The sequence below is a fragment of the Drechmeria coniospora genome, chromosome 01 (genome assembly GCF_001625195.1).
Source record: "Drechmeria coniospora strain ARSEF 6962 chromosome 01, whole genome shotgun sequence".
In the NCBI taxonomy this organism is placed as follows: domain Eukaryota; kingdom Fungi; phylum Ascomycota; class Sordariomycetes; order Hypocreales; family Ophiocordycipitaceae; genus Drechmeria; species Drechmeria coniospora.
The window spans coordinates 200,814-228,243 of NC_054389.1; the positions used below are offsets into that span (position 1 = coordinate 200,814).

Genomic DNA, 27,430 nt, shown 5'->3' on the forward strand with positions numbered 1-27,430 from the left:
TCCAATATAAACTTAGATGCATACACGGAAAATGCTCAATTATATCAAGACGCTCCAAGATGTTATGAACAACTATACGTGATTCTCTGGTTCATATACTAGCACTCAGCTCGCACTGTTGGATCCAAGAGAATGCTCGAATCATCGGCTACGTGTGGAGACGTTTCCTTGGCCTGAAACACACTGTTGTTTGACATGCGTTCGTGAAAATTCCGTATCGCCATTCTTTCACGTTGTCGACGCTTCTGCTCATACTCTGTGAACTCCTGCTGCTGCATCGTCGCGAAGAGGTACTTTGGGTGGACGCCGATAGCCATTGACCCCTTCTGACCAAATCCAAACGACTGCGTAATGAAAGCCTTGACTTCGGGCTTATCGATATTCTTGTTGGGAAACACAAGGTAGTCGAACTCCTCTAGTGCGGCATCTATATTATCGGCGTTGCGATTCCCTGGGATCTTACCGTCGTGCATGAGCTGCATGCAGCCGTTCAACATCCAGGCTCCCGCAGCCCCTTTTGGGTGACCAGTAAGTGCCTTCTGGCAAACAACAGGAACAACGTTACCCTTCTTTCTTCCGAGATGTCTGAATTGCTCATTAATCACCGCGGCCTCGTTTCTTTCGTTCGCCTTGGTCGAGGTTCCGTGAAAGGAAACGACGTCAATGTCGTCTACTGTCAGGCCCCAAACTGCCAATGCTCCACGGATTGGTGCAATCCGGTTGTCGTGAATCCAAAATTGATTTCCATACAAATTCTGCGCTTCCTTCTTGTCACGTATAGCGTCACCTTCGATGCTGTCTACACGTTGCTGGCGGTACTCATTCTCATCGACTTTGTGGCCTTCGCGCTTGAGCTGGTCAATCTCCACCTCCAAGTAGGACAGTTGTAGCTGGCGCATTTCTAAAGCTTGCTGCATCCTCATGCGAAGTGACCTCTTTCGATATTCCATGCTCATGAGTGGTGAATCATATTTGTCCTGGTGCTGGATTGCTGCGCCTAAGAGACCCCGACCAGGAGCAGGTATAGATCTGCTGGCTTTGTCCATGGCCGTTCGTGTTAACGCAACAACTCCATAAATTGGCAATCCCATTTTCAGAGCGACGCTTGCTGATGTGATGATCTGAATACCAGCACCTTCTGACTCGATGAAGCCGTTGCGCGTAGCTGTTGCTGGCCGACTCATCTCAGAGGGCCCCCGGCCCCTTGCCAAATCTTCGTCCGCGTTCATTGTCGCTTTCAGATTGGCAAACTCTTCGGATATTTCTTTAAGCATATCATCAAAACCTCCTGCCAGACAAACCTTTGCCTTCCCGGCCTGTATGAGATCACAGGCCGTGTCTAGGGACTCGAGCGCTGTAGCACATGCACCTACGGGTGTTTTGTTGGCTCCAGCAGCAGACAAAAGCAGCATGTTGATCCATGCGCTGCTGGAGCTGATGAATGATTCAGCTAGTACATCTTTTGCGGCTGGTTGGTCCTGGTAACGCTCCTTGAAGATTTTTCGCATGCTGGAGATGCCTCCAAACCCAGAACCAACACAGTTGGCCACATCGGTGACATGTAGGTGGTTGTAGAGCTCGTAAGGATCCGAAATCCCCGCCGATTGAAAGGCTTCAGCGGCGGCAACCAAGGCATATAGTGTCACTGGATCAACCTGCATGATGATTTCCTCAGGGACTCCGTAAGTGCTTGGCTCCCAACCGGTGGGAATCTGTCCGGCAACTGTCTGCGGCGTTGGCAGAAGTTTAGGTATCATGATCTTTGCGCCTTTCTTGAGAACGATCCTGGACTGTCCAGTCTCTTCAATGGCTGTGATTTGAACATAGTTGCCATGAGCCATCAGCAGTTGGCCTGCGGTTTCGTTGCTGACGTCGATGGGGTCTTGATCACGCAAGATCTCAACTTCATGAAGCGCCTCTAGGTCCGTCCAAGACTGCGAGCCCTGCTTGGGCTCTGCGAATCGAATTCCAGAATGTTGGAGCATATAGGTCTCGTACTTATCTCGAATTTTGCCATCTTCGATCGGTTGACCGGTTGCGGCGTCAATCCATCCAGAATATGGATGACCATCAATAGTACCCGAATGGGCCTTGACAAGGCCCATGATCCACGCCAGTTCAATACACGACTCTAATGAGAGGGTGCCGTTAACTTCCATGTCCCATCGAACTCGCGAATTTCCCCATGGTCCAACTTCCGAAAAACCAGTGACGACTGCAACACGATCCAGATCAACCAAGCCTTGAAGCTGTTCAGTGAGTGGTTGGATATCTGCCGTCCAGTCAGGAAGGGGGGGAAACTCAAACACAATATTGGCTTGCGGTTCAATATCGGCCTCGAACTCGACAAAAGGACTGTCTTTGGTGCTCTCCAAAGCCATCGATTTTCTCTCTTCGCTTATCTGATTGATGGAATCTCGTAGCCTCGAGGTATGGCATTTTAGATCGGCAACTAGAGCCATGCCGCCGCTCAAGTCGGCAAGTAGTGGCTCATCGATGCACAAGGATACAACCGTTGGATGCATCAACGACAGAATGTTAAATGCCATCTCGTCTCGAGAGTAGGTGCGAACGCCAAGCTTTTCCATGCCCTCTGAAACGATGTCATTGTCAGACATCAGCCCAGTTCCTCGAGTCCAGCCGATGAGTGCGCCGCAAACGAGCAAGTACTCAGACCAATCCTCAGAATGGAACTTGGCGAACAGAGACTCGAGGCCAAGTTTTGACTCAGCATAAAGGCCATCGCTGCCGAATGAACCGTGATTGGGAGATAGAGGAAGAACAACCTGGGCTGGTCGTGTCGTAATTCCACGAACTTCTTTTTGCTGCTTCACCTCTCCTAGCAATCGAAGGGTGTTTGTGAGCATTACCCTGTGGGCAAGCTCACAACGTGAATCGATTCTATCCAAACTTTTGCCATTTTCCACAATTGCTGCAAATGGCACGACATAGTCTAGGTCCATTCCTAGACCAGTCTCTGAGTATATGAACTCGACCAATGCCTCAACGTCACGGACGCAGGCTTGATTGCAAGGAGCCAGGACTAGTTTCGAACCCTTACCGCCGTGCTCGGCGAATAGGTCCTGGTAGAACCTTGTTACCTTGGGTGAATAGGAACTGCTGGTCACGACCACGTGGGCACCAGCTGTGAGTAGCTTGGCAACGAGTTCACAGCCAATTGAACCGACCCCTGCTCCCGTGACGAGAACGTTGAGCTCGGAGAAGCAGAGACCCATGGTTGTGGCATCGCCTAGCACGTCATGAAGGATGCGAGAAAGTTCGTCGTCATAGTCCCAGCCATGGATGCTCTTGCGACCAAATCTGAGCAGACGGTCATGAGAGTCAAGATCGGCTCCATGCTTGGATCCTCCATGTTTTGGCCTCGGTGTCTCGCTGTAAACAACTTTTCCGGAACTCTCAATAACAGTCATTGGAGCCATAGACTGACAGCTCCGGTAAACTGCGGCCTGCCTGTTAATGGATGCCTCACAATTTGGTAGGATCTCGACCATCATGTCAGCGACATCGCTATCAGAGGCCTCTGAGATGAGATGACGGACTGTGGAAATTAGCCTTGGATGAGCCTTTTGTATCACGCGACTTTTCAGGCGCTCAATGCTCGGTTCAATGCCCTTTTTATACTTGGAGACCATGGATATCAATACCAAGAGGTCCTGCATTGCCCAGTTCCACCAAGAATCGTAGTGCCGTGCCTTGAGCGGTGAGAATATTTGCTGTATACCGGACGCGTATTCCTCACCATGCTCGACATTCCATTCGTCCAGTTGGCCTTCCAGCTCGGAAATACGTTGGCAGAGAGCATGTTGCGTAGAGTAAGGAGTGTAAAGGTCAACTCCAATCAGCCTGGCGTAAAGTCGGAGCTGCTCCTCCAAGACCGTCTTTTGTCTACTTTCCATGGACTCGACGACCTCCGAGCTAACCATTTCGTGGATTTCAGAGCCACCCATGGGAGCTGACTCGCTTGGCAGGATAAGACCAGTTTTGGTAATGTAAAGCTGCACTATATTGTCGATGAACGATTTCGCATCGGCATCATTTGGTAATCTAGACTGTGGCGGTGAATTTGCAATCATGAGCAACACGCTGTCTTGACGGCCGGATTTGAACCCCCATCGCTGCTTCAGGTGTTGGCGAATGTCTCCGTTCTGGAATGTCCCAGGGAACCTTTGTGATATCATCTTTTCTACCAATGATAAAGACTTGGCTCCGAGTTTCCCAGGGAATGTTTCTTGCATGACAGAGCAAAATGCATCGATTGGCATGTCTTCGGTGCCCTCTGGTATTGCACCGAATTCGGTTGCCAAATCTCCGATGATTTCATTCTGCAGAGTTGAGCGGCCTCCCGAGAGTGCCTTGATCGACTTGCTTGTATTGATCTCTTCCATTGGCTTCTTAAAACTAAGACTAATGATCATTGAGGCAACCTTGGCAGCATCGACCGCCCTGTCTTCAACATCGACCGTGCTCGCTCTCAGCGCGGGGATGACCGAGGTTTGTGCATGAGTAGCAGGTGTCGATTCAGTTGGTGCAGAAGTAGCAGTCATTGTCGTACACTCCTGGTTCGAAGTCTGGCACATGGTAGATGCTGCCTTCAGGTTGGAAATTTCAACCAATTGGTCGTAGCATATTCTGTCTAGGTTTTGATGAAAGCTTAACAGGTGCCGCGGCAAGTTCTGCGCGGTATCACCTAGAGCATACTTTTGCGCTATGGTTCGTTTTGCCATATTGACAAGGGTGCTTCCTGGTCCTATTTCCACGATCCGCTCTATCCGCCTCTTACCGAGTATCAAATCTTGGGTGTCAATCCATTGCACAGGAAAACAAAACTGGTGGGCCAGAAGCTCTATGAGCAAGGTGCGGGCGATCTCATTGTTCCTTAGGGAGGCTGCTTCAGCGCCCGCGGTTGGTTCATGACTTCTCATGATTAATGGCTTAAGAGATCAGAACAAATCGTGGATACGTATAATGGAAACTGAAGAACGTTCTAATGAGTACGAGTATGAGTCAAATATCTTTCGACCTCGTCATTTACATTGGATGAGAACGAAGGACGTATTCGGGTCTGACACTTGACCCTCCATGCTATCTGGACACAATCAACTCCGATATGACATTGGGATGTGAGGTACCGACTTGGAGGCAACCATTATTCAAACTGCTGCACGTCAGATTGCGAGAACCGTACTGATTCGCATAGGTGTAGATGCAAAGGAACTGCCTCCCACGTCTCTGCACCATCCGGCCCGACGAGGCGTCGAGCAGGGTTGCATGGCCAGTCCCAAAGGTGGTGCTGCGTTGCTGACTGTGTTTAGGTTTGTTCCTCCTCCTAGCTGCTGCATCCCGTTCTATTTGCATGCCATCGTGCTATCATCTGCTCACGCCCCCTTGTGAGTGGGTCAAGACTGGTGACTTTCCAGCCGCCCTGCGCACTCTGAGATGCTTTTTTAATTTCTCACCAGGCGATATTACTGATGTTTCTGTTATGAAATAGTGTGAACGTTGCTGAGCACCCGATTTTGGCGCTGAGACATTGTACGAGAGATATTTCCTCCACATGTCCAAGCTCTGATTGTTGCCATCCTACAACTGCGTAATGGCTTGCAGATGGCCTGGCCGACTCGGCGCTCACCTCGGAAAAAGCCGATGAAGATCTGGACAGGTTATTGGAACCGTGAGACGTGAGGTGATAACTGCACAACTTCAAATTGCCCTGGGGCGACTGATCTTAAGAGCAAGTGCGGAACCAAATGCTTGGTACACCTACCAAATGTTGACGACGATCAAGGAAGTAGGTTTGAGAACACCCGAATAAGCATTACAGCAAGCAATCATGTATGGCATTTTGAAGTTGGTATCTCTATGGTTCGCCCTCGCCGCCTTTCTGGTACGGGTCCTGTATTCATTCAACCAGCGGAGAGGTGCCTGACTGTTACCCAGCTCATCGGAATATGCATTCGGCGTTTATACTTCCATCCGCTTTCCAAGTACCCAGGACCGTTTTTGGGCCGGGTGACCGATCTTTACGCCGCTTATCATGCCTGGCTGGGCGATATTCACGTTGACATGTGGCGTCAACATGAACGATACGGTTGGCCTCCTCCCCCGGTTCTTCATACCATCAACTTCATGTCACTTACAATGAACAGGCCCTTTCGTTCGGTATTCGCCAGATAAGCTTAACTTTAACACGGCGGCTGCTCTGAAGGATATTTACTCGGGCAACACAAATTTTCAAAAGAGCCCATACTATCGCGTGTTGCGCCATGGCCCAGCAAATACACTGACCATGGTCAACAAACAGGAGCACGCTCGCCGAAGACGCATCGTTTCTCAGGGGTTATCGGACGCCGCATTGAGATCTCACGAGCCGACGCTAATATCGCACATCAAGAAGTGCTTCGCATTGGCTACAGAGGCGGACACGGGTGCACCACAAAATGGCTGGACACGGCCGCAGAATATGTCAAACTGGTTCAACTGGCTGACGTTCGACGTAATGGGTGACGTTGTATTCGGTGTTCAGTATGACCTTCTTGGATCACCAACAAATCGGGGAATACCGGAAGCCATTGAGCAATCCAATGTTCGTGTGAGCGTCTTGTTGCAAGGCCCGATCCTCCGGAAGATTGGCCGCGTGGACCGCTGGTTGTTTCCCAAGGCCATCGAAGCTCGCAATCAGTTCCTTCACTTCGTCAGTGGTCTTGTTGACCGTGTCATGAATTCTGAATGTGAAGAAAAAGCACGCACCGTCGTATCGGCCTTGAAGTCGGCGCGTGACCCCGTTACAGGTGAAATTCTCACGGCCAAAGAAATCCTGGCCGAGAGCACAACACTCTGCGTGGCCGGAGCAGACACGTCGTCGACAGCATTGGCGGCAGCCTTCTTCTATCTGGCCAGCACACCTCGCGCTTATAAACGACTCCAGGACGAAGTTCGCTCGGCCTTTGGGTCCGTTGACGAGATTCGGGCAGGCCCAAAGTTAAGCAAGCTCACTTATCTCAGGGCCTGCATTGATGAAGCGCTACGGATGTCCCCTCCAGCGGGATCTTCGCTGTGGCGAGAAATACAGACCGGGGGCGCCACGGTTGATGGTCAGGTTCTACCTGCGGGTGTCGAAGCGGGCGTGCCAATCTACGGCATCCATCATAACGCAGAATATTTCCCAGCGCCGTTCGAGTACATACCCGAGCGTTGGCTTCACGCTGAGAAGATTCTCGCAGGGAGAGAGGTGGAAGCCGCCCGAGCGGCCTTCTGTCCCTTCTCTATCGGCAGCCGGAGTTGCGTTGGGAAAGGCATGGCCATGTTAGAACTCGGCTTGGCTGTGGCGTACGCAGTGTACAAGTTTGAGTTTTTCATGGCTGATGAAAGCAAGATTCTCAAAGGTTGGGGCATGAGAGGGGAGTTTCCGCTCGCCGATCACATCACAGGTTCTAAGAAGTGAGTCCATTTTGGTCTATTATTGATGCTGGAAACTAACTGCCGACAGCGGGCCATCCCTTCGGTTCAAATCTCGCTTCCACTAGAGCTAGTTGTGACTCAAGACATGGGGATCGAAGCCGACGAAAATGTATCCAAGTGCACTTTGATGTAGAAGTCCAATGAGATGAAGCAGTAGATACAAGCTCAATTGAGTAAGGAAATGGCACAAGAGAGGAGATGGTAGATCCAAGATTTCCGAGGGGACGAGGCCACCAAAGATGGCTTGGCAGATACAAGCCTTTATGAGATGACAATAAATCGATATCCTTACCAGCAACATCAGTGAGGGGAAGAATGCAAGAAAGGGGGAGGGCACCAGCGATTCCATGCCCCTTCGCCAGCGATATAAATTAACACCGCTGATGTGTGTGATTGATAAAACTTGAACTACCTGTGCTCCAGCATGTGCCATCATTACTTAGCACCAGTAAAACTCTTTCAGCATACCCTCAACTCCATTGACAGTTATGGGAATGTCTGATGATACGGCACAAACCACATTCCATCTGCCTACCTGCCAAGAGGTACCTCTGTCATAGGATACCTACACGAAGCTGCAGCCTTCCCCCTGTTCCCCGGTCCATTGTACGTCATGAGTGTTCCAATACATCTGAAGCTGATGCACTTGCCTATTGGAGAACCTGCTGTTCGGATCCAAGTCGACAATAATGCTCATGCTATTATTCAAATAGCGCTTGTTTCTTACTGAGTGACACCCACTCTGCTGGGGCTATTCACGCAGCAAAGGAATGCTCAGGAACCGTTACACCGGTACACCTCGCTTAGGTGAGCTGCATCAACGTTGCAGTAATCCGCTCCAGGGTGGGTGTGCGCATAAGGCGCTCGGAAGTATGGCAGACCGCTTGGCAGTCCGCCCCCCTTGTCCCCATGACGATGCAACGTCGTCTACTCATGGACATGGCTTCCGGTCCACCGCCTGGTGCCCCGGTGTAAGCCAGGGCGGCCAAATCTGACATGGCAGTGCTACGGCCCGATGGGCACCATCGTTATATCGATTTCTAAGATGCTTCATTTACGTACAGCATCATGCCACCAAATAACCATTACACTCCATCTATCCTCGTACAAACCCGCTGTACGATAGCATCTCTTATCCCTTTGTGATTGTAGCATCAACTGGCGTAAGGAGATAGCACCGACTCAAAACAACAAACAAGGTGTTCATAGCTGCAAAATGATGCCTCAGTCGAAAATGGAAATCGAATCAAAATCTGCAGCCTTTTCGCATCGGCGGCGGACAGATGCCGAAACTTGTATATTTCCCACTCTTGTTGAGGTTGTTGAGGTTGAATCATGCCAACAAGCCATGTTTGAAATCCCCCTCGGCCTGGGCGAGTCGACGGAGGCATCGTTAGCCCTAGCTGCCCACGACCTGGAGCGGAGCGTTGAACTCTCCCTCGCTACCGCATGGGCGATTATCCTAAAGACATATACGGGAAACGCGTCTGTATCATTTGGCCTCGTATCATTGGATTCGGCTCAATTACCTGCTGCCCGATTGTGCTCCGTCTCACTCGAGGACAGTCCCAGCCTTCAAACTCTTCATCAGATGCTGCGGCACGACTTTAATCAGATCGACTCGTCTCCAACCTCTCGCATCTCCACGCTCCCATCATTTCGAGACTCGCACGGCCGTCCCGTCTGCAATACTAGTATCAGCGTGGGCCTCTCTCCGCGTCTACCCGACGAGGGAATAGACCTTCACATTGCCGTTGAGATGACGCCGGGATGCTTCAACGGCACAATGCGATATTCTGGGGCAGCATTTGCTAAATCCCAAGCCGAGGATATTGTACTTGCATTTCAACAGACTCTCTCTGCTGTACTTTCGAATTCTTCAACACTATGCTCCGATCTGAATCTTATGCATCCGCGGTCCCTTACGAAACTCTTCTCATGGAATGGTTCCATTCCTGATTCCGTGGACCAGTGCGTTGGCGACATATTCCTGCAGCAGGCTCATTCAAGCCCAGAAAATGTGGCCGTGCACGCCTCTGATGCTAGCTTTAAGTACGACGAACTTGCAAAAATGACCGAAGCGTTGGCTTGCCATCTCCAGGCAAAAGGCGCTGGCCCGGAGTCTGTGGTGTTGCTCTGCTTTCCCAAATCCGCATGGGCCGTTGTTGCTATCATGGCCGTCGTCCGGGCCGGCGGGACGATGCTCTTCCTCGATGCGTCCCACCCAGTAGCGCGTCTGCAGGAGATACAGAGCCAGGTGAGATCGAAGTATGTGTTGACGGCAACGAAATACGCCGCCATGTGGGAATGGACAGGGTGCGAGGTCACGGTGGTGAACCGGGCCCTGCTCGACTCATTATCCCAGCCAAGCTGCCCCGTGACCTCGGCTGTCACGCCGGCAAGCATGTTGTACATTATATATACTTCGGGATCAACAGGGAAGCCCAAAGGCTGCTGTGTCGAGCATAGGCAGTTTTTGACGGGTTGTCTTGCCCAGCGCAAGGCCAGTGGGATGGTGCATACGGACCGAGTTTTACAACTGGCTCCTTTCACGTTTGACGTGAGCATGCTGGAGATTGTTACATCACTCACCTCGGGAGCTTGCGTTTGCATACCTGACGACATCTCAAGAGCCAAGGGGCCCGCGCATTGCATACGAGAGTTTGACGTCACCTGGGCATTCCTCACCCCATCGTTGGTCAAGCTCATGACGCCGGAACTGGTGCCAACGCTGCGTTTTCTAGTCCTTGGCGGTGAACCACTCGGAAAGGCAGATGTCGAGACTTGGGCGCCTCACCTTCAGCTGGCAAATGGGTACGGGCCCACGGAGTGCTCAGTTGCCGCCACAGCCTACCCTAAACTGAGCAGATCGACAGACCCATCCAATATCGGGTTTCCGCTGGGTGCTTTGTGTTGGCTGGTCGACCCGGAAGATCATCGACGGCTAGTGCCTCCTGGCGCACCCGGTGAGCTCTTGGTCCATGGCCCCATCGTGGCTCGAGGATATTTCCGGGACCGAGAAAAGACGGAGGCGGCCTTCATCGACGATGCCCCATGGCTGCCTGCCGATAGTTTCGGACAATCACGACGCATGTACAAAACCGGTGACCTCGCCAGGCACAATTGTGACGGGTCCCTTCATTTTATTGGCCGGAAAGATTCACAAGTCAAGTTGCGAGGCTTGCGGATTGAGCTGGGAGAAGTCGAGCACCAGGTTGCCATCCACGAGCTCGTGCACCAAGCAGTCGTAATTCTTCCGCGACATGGTCCCTGCAAGAGCCAGCTAACTGCTGTCGTGGCGCTCAAAGAATCACATCAAGAGGGCGGCTTCGATGATCTTGAGCTTCTTGATACCACCGCCAAGTGCCTGTGCTCCCCCTCGCTGAGTCAGGTCACGGAGAGAGCTTCCAAACATCTGCCCGCGTACATGGTCCCATCTGCATGGGTATTGGTAAAGTCGATCCCGCTTACAGTCTCCGGAAAGCTGAACAGAGTCGCTGTGACGAGATGGATTGCAGAATTGGATGACGCAACGTTCAATCTTATCGCCGGGGCAGACGTGGCAGTGCCGGCATCGACGCCAACGGAACACATGATGCAGCGTCTTGTCGGCGAAGTGCTGTGCAAGTCGAATTCTCAAATCCATCTCGGCCGCTCGTTCATCCACAACGGCGGTGACTCAATTCTCGGCATACGACTGGTCGCGAAGCTAAGAGAAGCTGGCGTTGACCTGTCAGTCAAAGACGTGCTGGAGAGCAGATCCCTCTCGGAATTGGCAGAAAGGGCCAGACCTGGCGCAGCTCGCGAAGTAACCAAGTATCCAGTTTCGTACGACATGGTCAAGTTCAGATCCGAAGTGCTACCCCACCTTGCCGTGGAGGAGGACGACATCTTGGAAGCCTGTCCGCTGGGTCCGATGCAGAAGGGCATTGTCCTTAGCCAACAACGTGGGGCAGCTGGGTATGATTTGCGGATCGTGTGCGAGGTGACGGTCCCCGATGGCGTCGTTGACATCCGGCGGCTGAAAGATGCGTGGCATGCAGTCAGCAATCGTCACACATCCCTCAGGACCATCTTCACACCTTCCACATCGGAGGACTCGCCGTGCGACCAGATAGTGCTGAAGCACGGCAGGCCTGATGTTGTCGTCATCCCGTGTGAGAATATGGAGGACGTGTTCAAAGCCGTCAGGAGTCGGGAGATTGAAGCATCCAAGAGCCAACCACGGGTGAATTTCATCATCTTCAACGTCCTGGGGTCTATTTGCTGCATGGTGATTGTTGATCACGCTCTCATCGACGGTCTTTCTGCTCAGCTATTATTCCGAGACCTTGGTGCAGCGTACGCAGGATCGCTCGATACGACCCAGGAGCGGAGGTTTTCGCAATACATCGGCTATTGCCAGCAGCTCGACAAGGCGGAGAGTCTTGAGTATTGGAAATCCTACCTTCGGGACATCGCCCCGTGTAACTTTCCTATTCTTGTCGACGATGGTGCGAGGATAAACGAGCTGAAAGAGCTGAAAGATGATCTCGACCTTGACATGAGGCTGCAAGAATTCTGCCGCGAGAACAACGTCACGCCCGCTAGCTTGATGCAGTGCGCTTGGGCGTTGACACTGAGAGCCTACACAGGGCTGGAAGATGTGTGTTTCGGATATCTGTCTTCAGGCCGTGATGTTCCAGTTGCAGAGATAGAAAGCACCGTTGGAGCCTACATTAATATGCTGGTCTGTCGACTCAAGTTGGAGCGGTCAAGCACCTTCCTTCAGCTGGTAGAATCCGTCCAATGCTCCTTCCTCAGCAGTCTACCCCACCAACACTGCGCCCTCGCCGAAATTCAGCACGAAATCCGGCAAAGAGAACCTCTCTTCAACACCGTCATCTCCCTCCAGAGCACTCCAGAAGAGGTGGTACGGGAGGGTAGTGGCGATGGAATCATAACCTTTCGTGTCATCGATGAAGTCGACCCTACCGAGTACGACATTTCAGTCAACGTCTCCATCACCCGGGGGGCTGTTCGTCTGAGCCTCCGCCACTACACCTCAAAGATCAATGAAGCAAACGCCATCAACATCCTCGAGACGTTCAAATCCGCTATTGGCGCCATCATCCAAGGATGCCACACGCCCCTCGCCGAGATATCACTCCTAAGCGAACACGACATACGTCAGATCCACTCGTGGAACGTGGGCGAGTGGGACGATGTCGACAGTTGTATTCACACCGAGTTCTCGAAACAGGCCGCCGCCAGAGGTGACACCGTGGCCATCGATGCCTGGGACGGTCGTTTGTCGTACAGCCAATTGGACGCTGCTAGCACGCTGCTCGCATCTCACCTAAGTGCCCGTGGTGTCGGGCCAGAAGTTATTGTTCCGATGAGCTTTGAGAAGTCTGTTTGGGTGCCGGTCACCCAGCTGGCAGTGCTGAAGGCTGGAGGTGCATGCGTGGCCATGGATCCTACCCACCCTCACAAAAGACGACTGGAGTTGCTTCGTCGGTGCGGTGCGAGAGTTGCCGCCGCATCGCCGCTCCACCGCACGCTGTTTGATGACTTGGTGCAAGAGACAATCATTGTGGACCAAGCCCTGATGAACTTGCTTGCCGCCGACCAAACGCTTCCTCTCACATGGGTGATGGCGAAGCCTAACAACGCTGCTTTTGTTGTCTTTACCAGCGGTAGTACAGGCATCCCAAAAGGAATTGTTCTCGAGCACCATGCTCTGGTATCTAGCACAAACTCCCATGGACCTAGCCTTCAGTTCGAACCAGGGAACCGCATACTGCAGTTTGCGTCGTACACGTTTGACGTGAGCATTGGGGAAACGGTCTCTGCCCTCGTACGAGGAGCAACCCTTTGCATACCAGGTGATGACGAACGCATCGACGACTTGACCGGTGTTATAAATCGAATGGAAATTGACGTGCTCTATCTCACGCCCTCGGTGGCCAGTCTCGTACATCCGTCTGACGTTCCGAGACTCAAATGCCTCACTTTGGGCGGAGAGTCTGTTCGGCCGGAGAACATCGGCACGTGGGCAGGTAACCTTCGGCTCGTAACTGCATACGGGCCAGCAGAGTGTTCCGTGTGGTCAACTGCCCTGTCTCCTGCGTCGTTCGGTGCGTCCCCGGCGAATATTGGCTACGGCCTCGGAGCTCGCACCTGGATCACGGAGATTGGTGACTCGCAAAGATTGTGTCCCATCGGGCGTGTGGGAGAGCTGCTGCTGGAGGGTCCCATCCTTGCCCGTGGATATTTGAAGGATGCTGAAAGGACAGACTCGGCCTTCATAGTAGAACCTCTCTGGATGACACGCGCGCGCCACGGCAGCATGGCAAGGAGGCTCTACCGCACTGGTGATCTTGTCAGATATAATTCGGATGGCTCAATCCATTTTATCGGACGGCAGGACTCCCAAATCAAGTTGCATGGCCAGCGCATTGAGTTGGGGGACATCGAACACCACATTCTGAATCATGAAAACATCGCCAATGCTGTCGTCGTCTATCCACAAATCGGTCCCCTTCACCGCCGGCTGGTCTCCGTCATCTCTTTCCGCGAGCCAACCGGTGCAGACTTGGACATGGAGCTGAAAGTCATCAATCCATCAAGAAATTCCGGTGTGGCTGAAGGGATTTCGAAGGCCCGAGTCCATCTTTCGGACAGAGTCCCGGGATACATGGTGCCGTCGACGTGGCTAGTTTTGGATGTTATCCCACTTTCAGTGAACGGAAAGACCGATCGATCGCGGGTGTCACGTTTTGTGGAATCACTTGAGCTCATTCCTGAGCAGGAAGATCAAGATCAGGATGTGGCAGATGTCGCCGCAGAGCCCTCGTCGCAAGGAGATGAGGTTCTGCGTGCAGTTGTCAGTACCGCACTAGGGATACCACTCAAGACTGTTTCCATGAATGACTGCTTTGTCGGTCTTGGTGGTGACTCAATCACAGCTATGCAAGTTTCAATGCGATGTCGGATGAAAGGGCTTTCCGTCAGTGTCAAGGAGGTACTATTATCCAAGTCCCTTCGCCAGCTTGCCAACGGCGCCAAGGAGGTTCAGCTCTCCGCAGAAGCAAGGGCAAAGCCTGAAAATGGAGCCTTCTCAATGCTCTCCGAGGCGCACCTTGACCTTCTTGAACGCGAAGCCAAGCAGATGGGCCTTCTCGGACTCGAGGATCTCGAAGATGGATACCCGGTAAGTCCAATGCAACAGGGTTTACTAATTGCTCAGGCACATTCCAGCAAAAGCTACAAACCATATGTAATTTGTGAAGTCAAGGCCACAGACTCTCCATGGAAAGCCACAGAGGACAAGCTGCAAGCTGCATGGCGGCGAGTGGTCGAAAGACATCCCATGTTGCGGACGGTTTTCATCGAAACCAGTTCCGTAGATGGCCTTTTCTTGCAGGTGGTTCTGAAGAACACCCTCACGAGAGTGGAACAGGTCCTAGAATATACCGCTCTTTGCAACTATTCATGGACTCATCCTATCAACTACGAGGACCGGCGTCCCCCTCACAGGTTCACTACGTGTGCAAGCGACGGAAAGCTCTTCTTCAACCTCGAAATCAGTCATGCCTTGATAGACGGCGCTTCGATGTCAGTCATCTTGAAAGACTTAGCTACGGCGTATCGGCAAAAAAACTGGCTCAATGATGCCCCACTCTATCGCGATTACATCGCCATGTTGCAAAGCGAATCACGACAAAGATCATTGAACTATTGGGAGGCCTACCTCAAAGGTGCGGAGGCCTGCGAGTTCCCCAGGCTTCTCGGTCGGAGAGTCGCAACACAGACTCTAGAAACAGTTGATGTCATCCTTCGGTCCGATATCATACATGAACTTCAAACTTTCACGAGATCCTACGCGGTAACGTTATCCAACGTCTTGCAGACTGCTTGGGCACTGGTGGTGCGCGCATTTAGCAGTTCCACTGATGTTGTATTTGGCTTCATGGCGTCCGGGCGAGATATTGCGCTAAATAGCATTGACGAGGCCGTTGGGCCATACATTAATATGCTTGTCTGCCGCGTGGACGCGTCGAACGAAGTTCTTGTGCTGGATGCAATCAGAAAAACGCAAGAAGGCTATCTAGACGTCTTGCCTCACCAGCACATACCCCTGTCGGAGATTCAGCACAGTCTTGGACTATCCAGCGGCCGACTCTTCAATACAATTCTATCTCTACAGAGGCCCCTGGCAGAGAATCCAAAAAATGACAAGGCGATTAGCATCGATTACCTCGAGGGAAATGACCCGACCGAATATGACGTCAGCGTCAGTATAATAGCCAGCGAATCTACCGTTGAGGCTTCCATCTCCTACTATTCGTCATTTTTCTCCCCCGAACAAGGCACTCAAGTGGCACAGACCTTCTCCCAAATTTTAAATCAGATGCTTGATCGGCCATCAGCCGCAATCACGGAGCTGGACTTTCTCTGTGACTCGGATGCGCAAAAAGTGTTCCGATGGAATAAAAGCGGAATTACACCCCAGAAGATTGATCAGTTCATTCATCAAAACTTTGCCCGCCATGCTCTGAAGAGCCCTGACTGTGAGGCTGTGGACTCTTGGGATGGTACTTTTTCGTATCGTGAACTAGACAAAGCGACTTCTCGCCTCGCCCATTTCCTGAGGAGTCTTGGAGTAACATCCGAGGTCATTGTTACACTGTGCTTCGACAAATCCAGATGGACTGTTGTGGCCATGCTGGCGGTGCTTCGTGCAGGGGGTGCGTATACCTCCTTGGATCCCTCTCACCCTACTCAGCATCTTATGAATATTGTCGACCAAACCAATTCAAAAATCGCTCTTGCGGGTAGTGCTTCCCATGCCAAAAAGCTAGAGAACATTATTGAGCATGTTGTGGTGGTTGACCCTGCTCTCATGAATCAAATCCCTGCCCAAGAACAACCGCCACCAGTAGTGGGAACGCCAGATAACGCGGCCTTCATCAGCTTCACGTCTGGGTCGACAGCGAAGCCCAAGGCAATCTGCCTCACACACAGCTCCTTTAGTTCTGTCATGAGCAACACTAGCGAAATGGGTATTGGACCACAGTCCCGCGTCTGCCAGTTTTCCGCGTATATTTTTGATACCTCGAACGCGGAAATTTTCGGAACCCTGACGGCTGGAGGTTGCCTGTGTATCCCATCTGATCATGAGAGGGTCAATGATGCTAATGGGGCCATGAACCGCCTTGCGGTCAATTGGGCTATTCTTACGCCGTCAATGGCTGCCTTACTAAAGCCAGCAGATTTGCCCAACCTAGAAACACTCGCGCTGTGCGGTGAGCAAGCTCGAGAAGACATTGTAGACTCGTGGAAAGATCATGTACGGCTGATCAACTCATACGGTCCTGCAGAATGTACCATCTGGACTTCGACGGCTTTCCTTGGCCATGGAAACTCGCCTGCGACCATCAGCAAGGGTAATGGAGGTGACGGAAGCCTCCTTTGGGTTGTCGATACCGCTGATGTTAACAAACTTGCGCCTATTGGCACCATTGGTGAGCTTTTAATCGAAGGCCCCATCCTCGCGCGAGGATACTTGGATTCGGATAAGACAGCCCTGTCTTTCATCCCTCCTCCCCGATGGCGTGGCTCGACATCTTCAAACTGTCGCATGTATCGATCTGGTGATCTTGTCCGATATCACGAGGATGGGACTCTGATATATGTTAGCCGATCTGATGGACAAGTCAAGCTCAATGGTCAACGGATCGAAATGGGAGAGATCGAGTGTCATATTGCGTCACACGACGTCGTACGGTATGCCATCGTTCTAATGCCCAAGGCCGGCATATGCAAGCGAAAGCTCGTCGCTGTTGTTGCACCCTCAGCATTTTCTGAAAATACAGTGGCTTCACACGACCCTCGATTCATCAGTGATAAAAAATTCAAGATCAGAGCAGCTGCGCAAATTGCACGTGTCAAGGATCAGCTCCGAGAAAGGGTTCCGGAGTACATGGTTCCGAGTGTGTGGCTGCTACTCGAAGCCTTCCCCCTGACAATATCGAAGAAAGTAGATCGCGCCAAGGTCAGGCACTGGCTGCATGAGCTTTCTAACGATGCTTACATCGAGGGTACTGATATTGGTGATGATGGACACGACGCAGCGGCCTCTACCCTACAGGAGGGCCGGCTACAGAAAATCATATCTGCTGTGCTAAACATTCCAGCGGAGCAGGTTCGTCTCCATAAATCATTCCTGAACCAGGGCGGCGATTCAATCCTAGCTATTCAGCTCGTGATTCAATGTAGAAAAGCAGGCATAATACTTACCGTCAAGGATATCATGCGGAGCAAGACTATTTCCTTCCTGGCCCTCACGGCGAAGGCTGTTGGGCCGAGCGGTCCCAGCCAAGGCGAAATTTTTGACGTCCCATTTCCCCTTTCACCAATTCAATCCATGTACTTCACAGAGCTAACAAAGGGCTCACTTGACCCGGAAGCAAATCGGTTCAACCAGAGTTTTTTACTTGCTGTGAACAGAATGGTCGATGCCTCAGCACTGGAAAAGGCAGTTCAGCAGGTTGTCGAGCATCATCCGATGCTGCGTGCCCGCTTTCGACAAAGCACGGCCGGGGTTTGGACGCAGGTTGTCTCGAGCCAGATAGCCGGAAGTTATCGCTTTAGGACTCACGATGTGGATACTCCTGAGGATGCTCGTAACATTTCGCGGATAGCTCAAGGGCATTTTGACATTCAGCACGGGCCTGTGTTTTCTGCGGATTTTTTTAACGTCACACCTGGATCGCAACAACTCTTGTTCCTGGCTGCTCATCATCTTGTGGTCGATCTGGTATCTTGGAGAACCATCATTCAACATCTGGATGATATCATCGGTTTGAGTTCCCAGCTGTCTCGCAACAAGCCACTCCCGTTCCACTCATGGGTGAAGGCACAGCAAGACTACAGCAGCCAGCATCTTGAACCGGAAACGTCACTTCTGCATGACGTTCCTCCAGCCGATTATCAATATTGGGGCATGCATGATAGGCCCAACCTGCGAGGGGACACGAATGAGGTGAGGTTTACCATCAACGAGGCTGAAACCGACCTCCTACTACGCGGCTGCCACCGGTCAATGAAGACCGAGGCTCTTGATGTATTGCTGGCCGCAGCGTTCTTCTCTTATTCTGAAACCTTCTTGAGATGCCCGCCAGCAATATTCAATGAAGGTCACGGACGAGAGCCGTGGAATGCCCAGATAGATATAACGGAGACAGTTGGCTGGTTCACAACAATGTTTCCGCTCCACGTCTCCACTGGTGAGGGTTTGGATTTGCTCAGTGCCGTCAGGCTATTGAAAGATCAACGACGATCTCTGCCGCGCAATGGATGGGCTTACTTCAACTCAGCAGTATCAAACGATGCAGGCAAAACTGCATTTAAGCACCATTGGCCTGTAGAGATTCTGTTCAACTATCTCGGTGTTTACCAGAGGGAGAAGCAGTCCGACAATATCTTCCAGATTCAGCCGTTTAATGACGGTGATGCCGGTCCCCAAATGAGCCGCTTTGCTCTGATTGAGATCAACGCCTTTGTTCTTGACGGCATAACAAACGTCACTATCGACTACAATCGCAATATGAAACATGTTGACACGATTGAGAAATGGGCCGCGTCTTATGCCAGGACATTGGTTAGCATGATTGGTGAACTTCAGGCAGCCAACGTGACCTTGACCCCGGGTGACTTCACATTGCTGTCAACGACGCACGAAGCCCTGCGGATATTCCAGAACGAAGTTTTGCCGACCATTACATCTGTCGATAATGTGGAAGACATTTTTGCCTGCTCTCCAATGCAGGAGGGAATCCTGCTCGGCCAGAACCGCATTCAAGGCGCATATAACATTGAGATGCTAATCGAGATCTCGACTGTTCAGGGAGCGGCAATTGACGCTGAGAAGCTAGCAACAGCCTGGCAAGCCGTCGTTTGTCGCCATGCAACTCTAAGGACACTATTTGTTCAAAACCTTTCAGTGAGGCCATATGACCAACTGGTCCTGAAGAACCATACCGCAAGAGTCTCGGTGCAGCACGACCAAGACGATGATTCGCTCTGCATGCTTCGGATGTCCAACTCCCTGGACTGCACCTCCGCCGAGCCACCGCATTGCATGAGCATAGTTCATACACGATCTGGGCGCACATTTTGTAAGCTCGAAATGAGCCATGCCCTTGTTGATGGAACATCTACGACTGTACTTGTTTCAGAGTGGGTAAATGCTTACTTGGATAAACTTTCTGAACTACCCGCCCCGGTGTACAGCGAGTACATTGCACATATTCTATCTCAACCGATGGATACTGCCAAAGAGTACTGGATCAAGTATCTTGCAGATGCACGTCCATGCTGCTTCCCAGCGTTGACTGACCATGACATGGAACCAAAACGTCTGCTGCACGAGATTGAATTGGAGATGCCCAGTGCTACCAAAGTACGCAACTTCTGTCAACAAAACAACGTCACACTGGCTAGCATCTTCCGGCTGGCTTGGGCAAAGGTGCTCAAGGCTTATACTGGAGAGGAACGAGTGTGCTTTGGATACCTGGCTTCCGGCAGGGAAATCCCAATTTTGGGTATGGAGGGTGCAATTGGAGCATATATTAACATGCTTGTCTGTTCCGTCCACTTCGGCCTCATCGACAACCAAAGTGTAGTTGGCAGCTTGGAGGTACTTCAAGACGAGTACTTGAAGTCTCTCCAATTTCAGCATATTGGACTGGCCCAGATACAGCGTGAACTCAAACTGGCCGGCCAGGCATTGTTCAACACTGTCTTGAGTTACCAGAGGCGGTCCCATGTCAACTTCAGCATCGGTGACATTCAAATCCGATCCTTGGATGGCCTCGATCCTACCGAGTACGATATTTCCGTCAACATTTCCGACAGTGAAGACGGTCTTTTTGTGCACATGAACTATCTAACCAGCAGACTCTGTGACAACCAAGCATCCAACGTGGCGAGGTCGCTATCCAATGCTTTGACGTCAATCCTGGAAGCACCACATGCAAATGTTTCGTCTCTGAATTTGCACAGCGTTGAGGATACTAATCAGATTGCACTGTGGAATTCAGAGTGTACTGCAACCATCGACATTTCTGTTCATGAAGTTTTCGCCCGCCTTGCCAAGGACAGCCCTTCTGCGACTGCTATTGACTCATTCGAGGGAACAATGACATACAGCGACCTAGACAATAAGAGCAGTCAGCTTGCAAATGAAATTGTCTCCATTGGAGCCACCATTGACACGCTCATCCCGATTGCTTTCGAAAAGAGTCCTTGGGCCATTGTGGCGATGTTGGGTGTCATGAAGGCAGGGGCAGGTTTCGTCCCTTTGGATACGTCGCATCCGGATGAACGATTGAGAGCAATCATTTCGAAGACATCCAGTCAGTTTATGATCTCATCAGAGGCAGCCACACGGCGCATGCAGAGCTTAACTACGAATGTCCTAACCGTGTCAGCGGGATCATCGATCTGGTCTCGGAGGTCAACTGCATCGATGAAGACCACTTCAGCGTCCGCAAATCCAGCCTATGCCATGTTCACATCCGGTTCGACGGGTTTGCCCAAGGGCGTTGTTCTCTCACACCAAGCAGTTAGCAGCAGCATCTTTGATCACGGCGCCAAGGTCGGATGCAGTGCCGCCACCCGCATGTATCAATTCTCCGCATACACGTTTGACGCCTGCATTTTCGAGATATTTACAACCCTGACTCACGGTGGATGTGTATGCGTCCCATCTGAAACCGAAAAAATGAATGATATTGCCGGCTTCATTACCCGGAAGCAGGTGAATACGGCTTTTATGACTCCGTCCCTAGTTCGTATCCTTACGCCAGAGCAAGTTCCAACACTAAGAACTCTCGTCCTCGGTGGCGAGGCTCTTGGTCAGGACAATATCGAGACCTGGGCCACCAAGGTCAGGCTCATGAATGGCTACGGTCCGACGGAGACCTGCGTGTTTGCAGTGATGAAGAGATTTGAGGAGCCGCAGGATCGCCATGACATTTTAGGCACAGGCGTGGGCTCTCAAATATGGATCGTAAGTCTCGACGATCCTGGCCAGCTTGCGCCTATAGGAGCAGTGGGATTACTGCATCTGTCGGGCCCCTCCCTTGCAGTTGGATATTTGCATGACCAGGCTAAGACGGAGAGTGTTTTCATTGACAATCCAGCGTTCTTACTTGGCTCCGATAGGTGGCCACGCAGAGCTTACAACACTGGCGACTTGGTTCGTTACAATTCGGACGGCACTATAGCTTATCTTGGCCGACACGACCAGCAGATCAAACTGCGCGGCCAAAGAATTGAACTGGGTGAGATAGAGCATCACGTCAGAGCCAATTTTCCCCAGGCATCGCAAGTAAGCGTCGACGTGGTGATTCCACTGGGAAATGACGAACGAGCCACTATTGCTGTCTTTTTCCGCATTGCTCGTCAACCAGAATCCAATACGACGTTCCATACGCTTCCCAGAACCTTACTTGGGGATGCCGCTCAACTGCAAAGAACCCTTGAAACTCTACTTCCACCGTACGAAGTGCCGTCCCTGTACATTCCTGTGGGCATGATGCCTAGAACAACAGCGGGCAAACTCGACCGCAAGGCACTTCGCGAGGCGGTTGCGCACATGTCCGAAGAAGAATTAGACGCATTTGCGCTCGTCGAAGAATCAAAGCAGCCGCTGATCACGGCAAGCGAGAAGGCACTTGGACTGCTGTGGGCCGAGGTGCTGAAAATTCCCGTGTCTCGTATCGGTCGACATGACGGTTTCTTTCGAATGGGCGGTGATTCCATCGCCGCCATGAAACTCTCAGCAAAGTCTTCCCCGGGGATTTCGTTGTCGGTTTCGGATATTTTTGAGCACGCCGCTCTGTCAGACATGGCACTTGCAGCAAACAGGAACAATTCCATTGTTGACGACATCGACAACATAGAGCCATTTGAGCTTGTCACCAACGGCATGTCCGATGATATGCTGCAGTCATTGGCATCTAAGTGCAATGTGTCTGTGGAACAAATCGCGGATGCCTATCCGTGCACAGTGCTCCAAGAGAGCCTCATGGTTCTCTCCATGGTTCAATCCGGGGCATACGTGGCACGAAAGGCGTTCAAGCTTCCCGCAACGATCGACGTTGCCCAATTTAGGACTGCCTGGGAAAGAACAATTCTCAGCAATCCCATATTACGAACGACAATCGTGCAGCTTCATTCTGGGCGTGCTTTGCAAGTCGTACTTGAGCACAATGTGCCCTGGAGAAGTGCCGCGACGCTACAGCAGTACATGGAGGATGACACTGCGGACGAGCTGGAATTTGGTAAACCACTCTCTCGTTATGCCATCACAGCAGATGGCCACTTTATCTGGACCGCTCACCATTCTATATACGATGGCTGGTCAGTCCCTCTCATACTCGAACAGGTCCGTTCATATTATCAAGCCGACAGTGCACCCACGACGCCTGGTTTTAACACGTTTGTCAAATACCTCTCCACTCTGAATTCGGCGGAGTCGGGTGCGTACTGGGAACGCTATCTTGCTGAAGGTAAACCTGCAACGTTCCCTGAGCCTCTACCAGCTACACGGTTGATCCAAGTGGACCAGATAGAAAAACGTAGCATAACCATCAGCCGTCCAACTGGTTCGGATATTCCGATGGCGACAATTCTGAGGGCCGCTTGGGCTTTTGTCCTCGCTCGGCATTCGGACGCGTGCGACGTTGTGTTCGGGATGACAATGTCCGGCCGCAACTGCCCCCTTCGAGACATTGGCATGATTCTGGGTCCAACAATCACCACCGTACCCGTGCGAGTTCTGGTTCCAACCGACGGCACAGTGTATGGCTTCCTGGAGGCAGTCCAACAGCAAGCTGCGGAGATGATTCCATTCGAACATTTTGGTCTCCAGAATATTGCAAATATCAGTGAGGACATGGCACAAGCTGTCAAGTTTCAAAATCTCTTGGTCATTCAGCCAAGGGCGCAGTTCGATGCGGATCACGACGAGATACTTGGGGCTGAACAGATCTCGGCGCCGCTCACAAATTTTGACACGTACCCGTTAGTTACAGAATGCCGCCTGAGCAAAATGGAGGTGCAACTAGAGGCAAGATTCGACATGACCATTATCTCTCGTGAACAAACAGAGAGGCTGCTCAGGAATTTCGAACAAGCCTTGCACAGCTTCAACGGGGCAACTCCAGGAACCATGATGGAAGAAATATCCATGATCGCCGCTGCCGATCTTGCGAATATCATGACATGGAATGAGACATACCCAGCTGCCTTGGATACAACAGTGCCCGATGTTTTTGCGCAACAGGTCAAGCTTCGACCCGATGTACTTGCTGTGGACGCCTGGGATGGTACATTCACCTACGCCGAACTGGATGTGCTCTCGGCCACCTTTGCTCGACACCTCGTGAAGGAAATGGGCGTTGGCCCCGAGGTCCTTGTTCCGCTTTGCTTCGAAAAGTCCAGGTGGGCCATCGTCACGCAACTATCTGTCATGAAGGCAGGTGGTGCCATTGTGAACCTCGATCCAGCACACCCGTCGACTCGACTCGAACATATCCTCCAAGACGCTCGCGCCACGATCCTTTTAGTTTCGGCTCCATTGTACGAAAAGTTCAAAGGAGTTCATGGACTAGACCCCATCGCCATTGACGAGTCGTTTTACCGCCGGCTGGAGTCGCGGCAAGAATTCATATTGCCGGAAATCGATCCCTCGTCCGCTGCCTATGTCCTCTTCACGAGCGGATCCACAGGTCGTCCCAAGGGCATCGTCGTGGAGCATCGCAATTTGTGCTCGAGCTCTCATGCGCACGGCGAAGCGTGGGACATTGGTCCAAATACGCGTCTGCTCCAGTTCGCAGCGTACACCTTTGACGTCAGTTGCGCCGACATCTTCACCACGATCCAAAGAGGAGGTTGCATCTGCGTCCCTTCCGATGACGACCGACTCAACAATCTCTCCGGTGCCATCAACCGATTCCGATGCAATTGGGCGTTTCTCACGCCCACTGTGGCCTCGCTCTTGCCAGCCCAAGGCATTCCGAGTCTCCGGAAGCTCATTCTCGGCGGAGAGGCCAGCACAAGGGACACAGTTGCTAAGTGGCACCGCGTTTTGGATCTGATCATCTGCTATGGGCCGGCCGAGTGCTCCATATACTGTTCCGGAACACCACCTGCCACGGAGATGAGCGACCCCGGCGACCTCGGCCAGCCCCTCGGCGCGTTGTACTGGGTCGTCGATGCCTCGGACCATAATCGCCTGGCTCCCGTCGGCTGCACGGGCGAGCTGTTGCTTGAGGGCCCAACGGTGGCCCGTGGCTATCTTCACGACGCGGAGAAGACGGCACAGGCGTTTGTCCATAACCCGGCATTCATCCGCGATCCGGTCTGGGCGGACCCGGGCACCGCAGATCGACCCCGCCGTTTCTATCGCACCGGCGACCTGGTCCGCCTGAACAAAGACGGAAGCATTCACTTTGTCGGCCGCAAGGACACTCAAGTCAAGGTTCGCGGCCAGCGAGTCGAGCTCGGGGAGATTGAGCATGCCATTCGTGCCCGCATGCCCAACCTGAGCCACGTCACCGTTGATGCCGTCAGTTTGCAGTGCCTCGATATGAAACAGATGGTGGTCGCATTCCTCCACATAGGGGGCGACGGTCACTGCCCAGATGAAGTGCATCCGTTGAACGAAAATTTCAGGGTAGACCTGAGGAAGCTACAAGTTTCGCTTGCCGAAGCGCTTCCAAGCCAAATGCTCCCGAATCTATTCATCCCCCTGGCCCATGTTCCACTGACGGCAAACGGAAAGGCTGACCGGCGCTGGCTGCGCGACATGGTGACGGGCTTGAGCCGCGAGCAGGTGCTGGAGTATGGGCTGGAGTCATCAGAAAAGCAAACTCCCAAAACGGCCATGGAATTTTCCCTGCGAGATCTCTGGTCTCGCGCCCTGAGCATCGAACCCGGGAGCATCGGCGTTGGGGACCATTTTTTCCGTATTGGCGGCGATTCGATCATCGCCATGCAGATCGTCGGCATGGCCAGCGAGAACAAAATTCCCCTCTCCGTCCGAGACTTCTTCAGCCATCCCACGCTCACCGACATGGCGACTGCGCTGGAGGGCCGAGCTAATGTTGTGCCACGGGGCCCGTCAGAGTACGAGCCGTTTTCTCTCATCGACGAACCTCGAACGAAAGCGGTCCGGAATATGGCAACGCAAATCAAGACATCCGAGTCCAACATAGCCGACATTCTTCCCGCAACAGACTTCCAAACGACCGCCGTAGCACACGCGCTGATGCGGACACGCGGGCTTCGAAACTACTTGTGGCTAGACGGCACGGGGGACCTCGACATCTCGACGGCCGAAAAGGCGTTGGGGGTATTTGTGGCAGGAAACGAGATTCTTCGAACGGTATTCGCTCCACACGAGGATACCATGGTTCAGGTTGTGCTGAAGGAGATCCCCTATCATGTTGAGTGTCACCTGATAAGCACCGACTTGGCTGCATTTACCGACGGAATCTGCCGGATGGACATGGCGCTGCCGACGAGGATCAGCGATCCTCTGCTCAAGTTCATTATCATCAAGGGTCCCGACCGTCGCCATAGAATCATGCTGCGGCTCTCGCACGCGCAGTATGATGGGCTGAGCTTGCCCATGCTCTGGGACTCGCTGGCTGCCACGCTCGAAGGCCGTCTCAACACCAGACTCACCAGACCAATGTCGGCTTACATGCATGCAGTGGCATCGTTGAACCGTGACGAGGCGCTGGACTACTGGCGCACCCTGCTTCAAGGGTCTAGCATGACGACGCTTGTGTCGCGCAGCAAGCCGTCCTACGGCAACGTGTACGATACCTACGTCCGCCGCACCATATCTCGTCCCTCGGTAGAGAAGCACGGGACGACGTTTGCGACGGTGCTGAAAGCTGCCTGGTCCCTGGTCCTCGCAGGCCGCACCTCCACTCCCGACGTCACCTTTGGCCATGTCGTATCCGGCCGCGCCCTCGAAGGCGTGTCCGCCGTCGCGGGTGCCTGCATCAACGTCGTTCCGGTGCGCGTCAAGCTCGCGTCTCCAGACCTCAGCGTCTCGGAGCTACTGCGGGCGGTCCATGGGCAACACGGGGCGGGCCTACCGTACGAGGCCGCCGTGGGTAGCCGGACCATTGTCCGGCAGTGTGCGCCGGCGTGGCCGCCGCATACTCGCTTCAGCAGCATCGTGCAGCACCAGAATATCGAAGAGACAAACCGGACGACGGTGGGCGGGGTCGATTACGAGGTCGGGTTCTTTTGTCCCCAAGCGGACGAAGCTGACGTCGCGATCAAGACGACGCCTCTCAATGACGGAACGATGGACTTGCTACTCATCTGCTCCTCCAAGGGTGTGGGCAGGGCGATGGGCGAGTCACTGGCCGACCTGCTCTGCGACAGCATCCGAGAGATATGTGCGCGACCCGAGTCCAGCGTCGAGGCGTTGCTGGAGGAGCTGCCATTCAGCTCGATGACGGAAAAGGAGAGGCATGACAACGGGCGGCATGCAAGTGCTGGTGCCAAGAGATATTTCGTCGAGCGGAAGAACGGAAACGTCAACGGGCACGCCAACTGGCACGCTGCCAAGAGGTTGACGAATGGGAGGCTTCCGAGACACAATCTGCTGGCGAACGCTGTCGCGGCCAAGTGGACGGAGGTGCTCCGGCTGCCGACGGAGGCGGCCGCCAAGCTGGACGACGATTCCGATTTCTTCGAGGCCGGTGGTGACCTGGTGTCTGCCGCGCTCTTGTCGGCAAAGTTCCAGATCGAGGACATGGGTGCGCTCGAGGTAGAGAGCATCATCGACGGATCAAGGCTTGGAGAGATGGTGGAGGCTCTGGGTAGAAGAGCCGAGCAGTGCCACGACAGCAGCGCCGATTGTGCATGATTG

General features: G+C 52.7%; 3 protein-coding genes across 3 annotated transcripts; 2 read left to right on the top strand and 1 right to left on the bottom strand.

The window, feature by feature from the left end:
* Positions 1-98: 98 nt before the first annotated feature.
* Positions 99-4,943, bottom strand: DCS_00045 (fatty acid synthase subunit alpha reductase; the record flags this gene model as incomplete). Its single annotated transcript, XM_040797387.1, has 1 exon — positions 99-4,943. The coding sequence occupies one exon, from the start codon at positions 4,941-4,943 to the stop codon at positions 99-101; it is 4,845 nt and encodes a 1,614-aa protein (XP_040658270.1).
* Positions 4,944-6,307: 1,364 nt separating this feature from the next.
* On the top strand, positions 6,308-7,462 carry DCS_00046 (cytochrome P450 3A31; the record flags this gene model as incomplete). The annotated part of the gene is made up of 1 exon (XM_040797388.1): positions 6,308-7,462. The coding sequence occupies one exon, from the start codon at positions 6,308-6,310 to the stop codon at positions 7,460-7,462; it is 1,155 nt and encodes a 384-aa protein (XP_040658271.1).
* A 1,365-nt stretch (positions 7,463-8,827) lies between these two features.
* DCS_00047 (uncharacterized protein) lies at positions 8,828-27,427 on the top strand (the record flags this gene model as incomplete). The annotated part of the gene is made up of 2 exons (XM_040797389.1): positions 8,828-14,674; positions 14,759-27,427. 2 exons carry the CDS (start codon positions 8,828-8,830, stop codon positions 27,425-27,427), a joined length of 18,516 nt encoding a protein of 6,171 aa, XP_040658272.1.
* Positions 27,428-27,430: the final 3 nt, after the last annotated feature.